The sequence below is a fragment of the Atractosteus spatula genome, chromosome 23, assembly GCF_055471065.1.
Source record: "Atractosteus spatula isolate fAtrSpa1 chromosome 23, fAtrSpa1.hap1, whole genome shotgun sequence".
NCBI lineage: Eukaryota > Metazoa > Chordata > Actinopteri > Semionotiformes > Lepisosteidae > Atractosteus > Atractosteus spatula.
In genome coordinates this window covers 13452693-13463255 of record NC_142728.1, presented here as the reverse complement: position 1 = coordinate 13463255, position 10563 = coordinate 13452693, and the positions used below count along the sequence as shown (strand labels likewise).

The 10563-nt window shown below is 40.1% G+C and overlaps 1 protein-coding gene across 3 annotated transcripts in view; it reads right to left on the bottom strand.

Moving 5' to 3' along the window:
• Window positions 1-5797: 5797 nt before the first annotated feature.
• Window positions 5798-10563, bottom strand: part of rc3h2 (ring finger and CCCH-type domains 2) — a 42223-nt gene continuing 37457 nt past the window's right edge. Inside the window, exon 20 of one of the 3 annotated variants that reach the window (XM_088940363.1) lies at window positions 5798-10553. In XM_088940363.1, the coding sequence (XP_088796489.1) occupies window positions 10400-10553 (154 nt within the window). In that variant the 3' untranslated portion in view covers window positions 5798-10399. The remainder of the gene's footprint in view (window positions 10554-10563) is intronic. The other 2 variants (XM_088940364.1, XR_016094746.1) reach the window with 2 other exon arrangements.

Sequence of the window (10563 nt, the reverse complement as noted above, 5' to 3'; positions counted from 1 at the left end):
ATTTAACTCACATTTATGGTCTAAAACAGTACCAATCTAGTTAACCTTCAGGAGATTTTGGCAGAACTTTATTATCAGTGTCCTGTCACATTGGTCATGCCATGAGGCAATTAAGAATGGGATAGATTGCTCTTTAGGCAGAGTAGCAGATACAGGGAACTCAACGCCACTCAGAATTGTCTGGAATGCATCTGTGGAATGTGTTTCTCTTTACTAAATATGTTATTTTAATAATGAACTAATGGGTGGCGTGTGTACTGATTATCTACTGAACCCTGAGAGTTGTCACATCTTACCAAGCTCCAGTTTAGAGTCAAGTGGCAGACTCTTAGGAGTCATGGTCATGATTTATTTAAGCGCACTTTTATCTAGTCGGCCGTGATAGAGGCTACACACACAGAGCATTCATAAAATATTTTTCCAAATGACATAACAGCTAGATACATAGTCATAACATTGCACAATATTTGCAAACAGCAGAGTTGAAAGCAATATTCTGGGTTGGGTTTAAATGTTGGGACTATGCAGTTTGGAAAAATAGTCACTAATGATTTTGAATTATATTACACAAGGCAATATGTACCCTCTTTGAAGGAGTTATGCTGGTTATGACTGCACTTAGGGTGCAGTGGCTCTGTGGCTCAGATCTGCACCTGTGGCTGGAAGGTTGCCAGTTCAAATCCTGCAGCCAGCAGAGGATTCCTACTCCTTTGGGCCCCTGAGCAAGGCCCTTAACCCCAGCTGCTCCAGGAGTGCCGTATAAATGGCTGACCCTGCGCTCTGACCCCCAGCTTCTCTCTCCCCATCAGTGTGCCTGTGTGTCTCATGGAGAGCAAGCTGGGGTCTGCGAAAAGACAAATTCCTCATGCAAGGAGTTGTATCTGGCCAATAAAGTGATCTCTCCACTTAACCAAAAGACGACCGAAGTCTTGAAAATTTTAGGGTTTTAGGGTTTTATTTTGCAGCCCTGCATCTCTATCGATCTGTAAAATTTCTGATCGCCCACTGTTTGTATTATTCCCCCAGCCAGCAGCGACAAACCCCCTAGACCACACATGGGGGAGAAAGGTGAAGTACAGATGTACTGAACATTGCAATTCTGATTTGTGCCGATCTCTCGGGATGTACACAGTACAGCAGACAGCACCACACAATGTGGAAAGTATATTACAAACATGATAAATAATAACAACCAGTAGCAATAAATATGTAGCAGTGAAAACAAAACCTGGTAGACCATGCAAACAGTGCGTAGTGGAGATGTGTATTAAAGCACTACAGTTAGCTGTTGAGGATGTGTACTGCAGTGGGATACAAGCTGTTCTTAAGCCTAGTGGTCTGTACTGCAGGGGGGAGACTGGGCTTAATTGCGACAGCGGATGGTGTGAAGAGCAGAGACGTTTTCCTCGATGACACCTACAGGCGCTCATAGAGCTGTAGCCAACTGAGCCCACCACACACTCGAGGTAAAAACATGACCCAGACTCGAACCCAGGCTCAAGCAAGTGACTTCAGCAGGTGAGCCACTCAGGACACCCCCTACCTCTGCTCTTTTTACATGTTTTGGGAGCGTATCACTGCAGTTACGTTTTGGTTTCTTCATCTTTGTCTTCTAAACAGGAGCATCGTTGGTTTCTTTGTATTCTAAACAAGTAAATTCTTTGCGTTTCTTACTGTGATCTTTGATGACTCAGATCTTGGCATCTGACAAATTCGACTAGCTGCGCTCCCGGCAGGTAAAAACATGGTGGTACTGTATTGGAAGCCACTGGATTTTTACCACAAGATCATGTCCTATAATGAGATCACTTACACAGATATTCATGAGCCAGCAGATGGACAGCAGCTGCTTGGAGCTCAAACTCTGCACAGCGCCCCTATCCTAGCTATCTGAGTGCTGGCTGGAGGTATTTTGGTTGAAAACTTGGAAGGTGTAACTTGGGGGTAATATTGAATTATGCTTTTCTCATTTTCTTATTGAAAATTTAAAAAAAATACAAAACTCTTTACAGGAAACATAAGATCCTGTTTTTTCTTATACCCAGCAACCTGCCAGACCAGCAAGAATAAGTGTAAAGAAAGACCCAGTCTCCATTTAACAAGAACTGGTGTGAGAAATCACCTGGTAACTGTAGTGATTGTGCAAGTACAATACCCAGAACTTCACAGAGCAGCACTATGATTAAATGTCACCTGTCTATGTGTGTTGATTTAAAAGCAGATCACTTTTCTCCTCGTTTCTGCATGGTCCGTGTGGGACATGTTCTGTGCTCCAGTCCTCCAGTAGAAGTCAGAAGGAGAGATAGTGACCCCAGTGTTCTTGGTAAAGTGAGGCAAAGGCCAAGGTCGATCTTCAATCTAAACCCTAGTTATCTACTGCTCACAAGTTGTCTCACCTCAGATGTCATTAACGTGTCCCTTAAAGTCTGAATTCTGTTGATTTTTTTATGTTCTGGTATTTCTTCTTTGCTTGCATGCATTCTGATGCTTCGCATTCTTCAAGAAATAGATGGGGGAGATTTTGAAATCAGTCAGCAAGCCAGTGACTGAGATGCCTTTATTTGTGTTTGTAAGGCAGTTACAAACACAAGCATGACTGAATGCATGTCTTTGCGTGAGTTTCTTATCCGGCAGCTCCTGTCTTAGCAGCCCAGACCTAGCAAACCAAGGAACCTTTATGGTGTGTTTGTCCATTCAATCAAAGAACTGTAATGCCGTTAAGTCTGGACTATAAATGAATCACACAGTGTCTGATTGTCAAGACACAAGGCCAAGTTAATCACACAGTGTCTGATTGTCCATCTCTTATGGTGCCATTAAAAAAACAGTCAATAATATATGCAACATTGTCTCTTTTCTGGTGGCAGTTCAGTGATCAGTTTGTATGCTCTCCCTGTGTTCACATGAGTTTTCTCCCTCAGTCCAAAGACACACTGGTAGGTTAATTGGCTCCTGTAAAAATTGGCCCTGGTGTGAGTGTGTGTGTGTTTGTATTTGTTTTTGTGCCTCTGTTCTGCAACAGACTGGCGTCCTGTCCCAGTTGTACCCCATTCAATTCAATTCAATTCATTTTTATATAGTGCCTTTCACAACAAGGTTGCCCCAAGGCGCTCTCAACAAAGCAAGTGACCATACAAGTTGCGAATAACCCTACCTTGCACCCAGTGCTGGCTGGGACAGACTACACTAAGACCCTGAACTATGAGAGGTGAGTAGATGTTGCCTTTCTTTAATCATTTTAGAGCAATCAAAACATGGGTGTTATCAAAGACTAGTGTGAACAGTTAGCTGTTTGTGAAGGACGTAGACTGACTCTAGCTCAATGCGTTTTTCTGGCAATGCAAAATACCACAAAATCGAAGGCAAAATTTCTTTTGATCCCAGGGTATAAGATCAAAAACAAACAGTAAATACCTTACTGACAAATGATCTCAGTTATACCCCCCTTAAAGTGGGTGTATTCAAATGTGTTTGCCCATTAAAAGTTCTTGAGTAGGTTTCTAGGCCAAATTAATTCCTGAATGTGCGTGGTTTGCACTACCACATTACCTACAGTATAAATGAATTTAATTCCTACATAAACTGACTTTTCTAATGCCTGGAATTCTGCTTTGATCTGCACTGAGATAATTCGCTTTATATACGGAAGGGAAAACATCCCTGGAAGAGGTTTTTGAGTTTTTTGTCACTTGTATTTGTGTCTATATCCTTATTAGACTCACATTCTTAAATCTGCCTTGAAGTGGTTCCTTTGCTGACTGTGCAGGAGTAAATACAGACACTCCACACAGGCACTTGCGTTTGGTGCACAAATTCTGCAGTCATTATCAGTGAAATCCGGGAGAGAAGTGGACTTTATGCTGAGAATCTTGTCAGAAATGCAAATGTTCCAGTATTTGAAGAGGTTAAGAGTATGTACAGGAAGTCTGCTTCGGGCAAAGGTGAAGTCTGTACATATCCCCATTCTGACTTCAGATCACTGCAAATTTGGGGTTTGCAAATCTGCCCATTTCCTACATGGTATTTTTAAGAATTCGACTTTTCTTCCGTAAATCAGACAGGAACCCGTTTTAAAAAAGAAAGTCAAAGTATGGCCAAGAGCTTTCCAGGCTGTCAGGCGATATAAATCACGATGGGGAATTAGATGGTTTGAAATCAATTCCTGATAAACTCCTCTTGGCAATACACCAAAGTGATTATCTTCTGAGAATCTAATGGTCGGTAGTCTTTCATTTTCATTTCTTATGACTGGTATTAAACGAGTGACAAACCTTAGGTTTTAAACTTCCCTGGTTAATTAATAACAATAATTCCTTACACTTATATAGCACTTTTCTGGACACTCCACTCAAAGCGCTTTACAGGAAATGGGGGCTCCCCTCCACCACCACCAGTGTGCAGCCCCACCTGGATGATGCGACGGCAGCCAGAGTGCGCCAGTACACTCCCCCACACACCAGCTCTCAGTGGGGAAGAGAACAGAGAGGGGGATTATTAGGAGGCCATGATTGGTAAAGGCCAATGGGAAATTTTTGCCAAGATGCTGGGGTAACCCCCTCTTTTCGAGAAACAGCCTGGGATTTTTAATGACCACAGAGAGTCAGGACCTCGGTTTTACGTCTCATCTGAAGGACAGCACCTTTTTACAGCATAGTGTCCCCGTCACTATACTGGGGCATTAAGACTCACATAGACTGCAGGGTGAGCGCCCCCTGCTGGCCCCTCTAACACCTCTTCCACCAGCAGCCTTAGTTTTTCCCAGGAGGTCTCCCGTCCAGGTACTGACCAGGCTCACGCCTGCTGAGCTCCAGCAGGGCTGCCAGTTGTGAGTTGCAGGGTGACGTGGCTGATGGCTATGTATCTGAAGAAGTTAGGAAAGTTTCTGAATAATAGGACTTATTCCAGCCAAACATTCTATCACTGCACTCACACACATGGATGTAGGTTATTGAAAAAACACCTGCTACAGCCACAGATGAGAGTTTTTCACAGAGGCTTGTTCATTACAGCCAGCAAGCGCTCCCGACGTCTCATTGCAGGAGGGGGTCAATAACGAACAGTGACTGAGCTCTTTTTTTTTTTAACTGCTCTTGAAAAAAATGGTTTCCATTTGACTTGCATTTCCATTAGAATGCAAAAGTTTTGGAAGGTTATTATCAGATGAGTAAATGGAGATTAATTCAGTGCCTGTATTTCTACAGAACGTACGATAGCTTGGATTGCAATAACCCAATTCACATGCCTAAACTTTGATAATTCTAAACCTCTGGATGGAATATATGCACAGATTATTTATAACACTATACACTCAAAGCAGGTGAGATGTTACAGCACATGCTTCTCAGTTATTAAATATGTACGTCCAACAGTAACAAAAAACGCCAAATATCACCACCAGATGGCAACATCTCATACAAAAGCTTTTAGAAGTTAGACTTTAAAGTCATTTTTGCCACCCAGGTTAAAAAGCGAAGAAAAAACGGGCTTTTGCAAACTGGTTAATTCAGGCTTTTTGCCAACTGAACTCAAAGGTATCCTCCTAACTACTGCAATGGCAAAAGCACCACTTTACTTAATAAGCACACATAGCTTATCCCCATCTTGAAAGAAAGATGGGTTAGTTTTAGTCAGCATGTTTAACAGTAACACAGCAATGAAAAGGGCAGTTTTGTGGCAAGCTGTGCTTAGTTCATGCAATGCTAAATAACGGCCTCATCCGTAATGAGCTACAGCATCTAGCACTGTATCACCCTTAATCCTGGGCTCAAAGGTTAAGGAAAACACTCCAAGTCAAACGTTCAGTGGACAAGTTTTATTTTAAGCATGCAAATACATTTCAGGTACTGCAAACTCCCATCAGTCATCGTTAAAATCCCCACATCCAGGTTGTTCTACACTGGTGAATAGGCCAAGCTAACAGTTCAACACTTCAGTGCGACAGCAAACATTAAACACAAAGAATTGATTCTTTGCTATTCCACATCTCTTAAAAAAAACACACGCCAATGCAGGCTGGAGAGCCTGGCCTCTCAGATCCCCCAAACAAAAGGGAAACCATTACAATTCTGTAGGTCAAAATAAACAAATGGAATAGAAATTATTCCTATAGATATCTTCCCCCATTCATTTAAAGATTTTATTTTAAATTATATATCTATATATATCTATATTTAAATATAGCTGATTATGTCATAAAAATGAGCATTAAATCCATCTTACGATGGTGCCAGCTTTATACATGACGGATGTGTACCATCTTTTATTTCATTTACAATTCAATCGAACAATAGATTTGCAAAGAAAATGTCTAATACAGACGTAAAAATATTCACAAGTCAGCTCCACAATCGGTTGTACAATTGACAAACAGGCCTCTCAACCCCTCCCTCCCCCCCACCCCCACCCTTGACGTTTTCCAGCTAAGCAAATTTTTAAAATTCAAACGATACAAAAAGAAGACTTCTTTTGTTTCCAGGGAAAATAATATGCAATAAAACCGTAGAAATGCAGACAGCAAATGCTGCAAAGCTAACCACAATAATTCAGGTGGCTATACAGTGGGCATGTGCAGTACAAATAAAAGCCACATGTGTTGTATCACAACTACAGTATAATGTACTTATTTGCCCAGCTAAAGAACCGCATGCATGTCCATGCCTGAGATAAATTGAGGTCTTTACTGGATGGGCTGGTGGGATGTGCGCAATTTAATTTGTACAGGCAGTACTGCACTTGATTCCATTAAAGAAAGAGGAGATTCCCTGTACTCGTTCACTCGTCCTCTCGAGCGGCTACCCCAGGCAGTTAACGAAGGAGTTGCCAACTCCGATGCACGATCCTTACTAAAACAAAAACAAAACAACCCCCAGCCAGGTAACGCGCGGTAAGTCTGGGCGAGGAAACGATCCGAGCGTTGGCATCACCGATCCAAGGCGTCCTCTCTTTCGACAGAACTCGATGTAGAAGCAACTGATCCCAAATCCCTCTCCAGAACAGCACGACAACATTTTTTTAAAAAAAAAAAGAAGTAACAAAAAAAACAACCCTCCCTGCACTAATTACAAAGTAAAAAGATACATACACAAGATTAATTCATGTAATATGCGTTCACCCTCAGTAGGTTCTGAAGATGCCATCAGTAGTTTTGCAACACAAAGAGGATGGTTCTTCCCTGAGGGCTGTAGAGACAGCATTTCTACCCCTCGCCCCTTCTGTTATTAAGAAAGCAAACAACAGAAAGCCTACAATTCAAGTGCCTGGGTATTCAACTTGACAAATCTCAAAGCCTCTGTGACTACTTAATCACGCCATTCAGCTGCAGAAAACAAAAACACGCACACTCAATTTGTCCGAACTGCACTGCGTACACACACCCACCGTATAAACTTTGATATAAAAATCTTTCATTCTTGTTCTCACCCTAACGTTGTTCCACAGACAGTAGTCTCCGTTTTACTTGTACATTCACTCACTGGTACACAAATGCATGCCAATTACAGTATTCCTCCAAACTAAATCTTACAGGAAAAAAGGTGAGAGCTATTCAGTCCCTACCATATGAACATACATACAGAAGAACAAGAGTACTGCTTGTGTAAGAAATATTAATAGTACAATTGAATGCAACGGTAAGGCCAACAACAGCATAACATTTTTAACATTTATAGCTATGCAGAAAGGCTGGTTAAAAAAATAGATTTAGAGTGTGGCATCTCTCTTGCCAACAAGTAGGCAATTTCTAGCACTACCACACAGGCCTGAACACCAGAATAAAGCACTGATTGATGGAAGACACTGAAGAAAAACAATTTAACAGGCTTAAAATCCTGCTAAACGTTTGTGAAAAAACAAACATACAGTCAGTTTACGCCTGCTATTCAGAAAAAAAAATCAAAAACGCGTAAAACTTATAAGATTTATCAAGCTGATGCCCAGACATCACAGTTGTTCATTTCGTTATAAACCTATAATATAAAATCCTATTATGAATAGGAAAGTTGCCTGTTTTACTGCTGAATGCAGCAATGCGCAATTCCATTTCTCTTCACGATGAATACTAGTGCCCTCAGGAGAAAATACCTAACCAAGAATTAAGTGCACAAAACCTTAGTACAATAACTTTTTTGTGGTCTGTGTAGAATTCACCAACTTCGATGACCATAATCATGATCTTGTTTTTCGTGTCACTATCTTTTAACTAGCAGGACAACCCTTGCAAAAAAAAACAAAACACAAAAACTGCTGACAGATGAATGGGTGACATTTTAAATAATCAGAAAATGAAAAACAAAAAATCCCAGTACAAAATATAACATACAACTTCACAGAAGTTATCATAAAATGTTTTAAAACCTGTAAAATTTGTAAAATCAAAAGAACAAATTAAAATACAAATGACCCGAATGAAGACTTGTGATAGTGATGCCATTCTGATCTATAAGGATGAAAAAAAGTCAATAATGTGTGCAATGCCTGCGAATGTATTTCCTGGATCTGGGACTGATTAAAAAAAAAAAAAACACCCTTGACTCAAAAAAAGGATACAGGTCAATTTCACACCCTGCACTGCCAGACATCATCTAGTGGTTTCATGAGCAACGGTCTCAAATACCGCCCGATTTTAAAAACCAAGAATTTTTTCAGCGGGTTTTTGTTCAGCAGAAATTTAGGAAAGACAACTTGTTCTAATCTTCAAAATGTAAAATGTCTCGTTTTCAAGGGAATGGCTAAACCGCATAACATTCAGCACCCTAATAAGCCTCTTGAACCGGAAACCAGTTTCTCTTAGACATTTGAACTGATGCTGCTAATGAAGTTGTGCATCCCAGTGTAATTCTTTGATACCTGGCATTTTAAATGGATATATACTGGATTCCCCTTTTCACTGCACTTAATTTACTGTATTTTGCCATACTAAATCATATTATTTCATTGATTCACACTCATTTCTCTCTGGCGTTTGATGCAGGGCACTCAGGTCCAGCAAAAAGGACTGTCCCTCAACACAGGGCTGCATGTCCCCATTAATTTGCTTCCATGTGTAATTCATCAGTGGTATCAAAGGTGATTGAGGCATGCTTGTAGTTTACCAGTGAGTAGTCTGTGTCCTGAAAAAATACAACACCCACAGATTTTCAAGTTTCAGATAACTATTTGTGGCATTAGTGGTTTTATGTGTAGCATTTGTCATTTTTTCATCCTTTTAGATTCCCAAGCTATGACATTTTACAAATGTAGACATTTTAAGATTAAAAATGTGAAATAAATTAAAACCTAGACTGCAATGCCAGCTGCAAGATAAAAACAGCTGTTCATTCATCATTCTAATCTTTCTTTTAAATAGTTTTTCATGCAATCTGCAACCCTGCAAATATTTCACTTGCTGTAAATACAGTAACTAGTCATACAAATCAAATTCTGCCACTAGCTGCCAGATTTCATTTCTGTTTAGCGCTGCTACCTGCTGTATGCTTAAATAACGTAGCACGAACAAGGTTACTCCAAAAAGGTAATTAAGGAATTTTAATATATTTGTCACTATGCTAAGCAGTAATTTAAATATTTTCTGAATTGGATCATGGTATGCCTGTAATTCAAACATTTTCTTACTATCAAGGCAACATTACCAAGTTAAAAGGGTGTACTACTGAGATCAGAAACCTGCAGTGTATTTTACATTATATTTGTGAAGTAACACAGCATATATATAATGGCAGAAGTATGAGTTTTTCCTCCTGTAAATATTGTGAATTTTACAGCGCTGTAAATCTCCACAAAACTGTGCTCTCTGCCTTGTGAAGTACATATAAAAGTGCATTTTTTCCACCAGTTCTACTGCTTTAGAAGCATACTGCAGAACAGTGGCTATTTGGAATCATAAATTAAAATGTGAATTTCTCACCATTAGCAGTGAAACCAAGGGAACATTCATGAAATGTGCAACTGTCACTTAAAAAACCAGAGACTGTACAGAAAGTACTACATTACCATACGAATGAAAAGTCAGAAATGGACATCAGGAGAAAAGAAACAGTGTTTCACTAGATGCATTGTTGCAGGGTCCTGCTAGTTTAAAAACCGAGTTGTCTGAAATGAAAAAAAAATAAAAAGCCATTCTGTATTATAAATGGCTTTTGCTTCTTGCACCAGGCTATTATAATGCTGCTTTTAAGCATTAAGTTATGTCCAAATTCCTAAGATGTTGGAAAATGAACATGTCAATTTGACAAAGTTAAAAAAAATGCAAACGAAAGGGTTTCTTTAATAGTATCAAAAGGTCCACAGGAATCTTTGATGACCCAATTAAAAAAAAAAACTAACGAGTATAAAAAGCAGTATTATAAATGCTTGCTGTGAGATGTCACAAGCAATGTTGTTGGGTTTTTTTTTCTTCCTTTTTTCAGCTTCCGTTCAGTAGCATCTCTCCATTGCTGGCGGGGTGAGTCAACTCTCTCTTTCGGCCCTCTCCAGCCCTGAGGGGATCCGTTTTCACATCCAGTTCGTTAATGCTGAGACCAGGTGAGCCGAGCCCCCCTGCTGGAGTGACGGACTTTCTGAAACGGT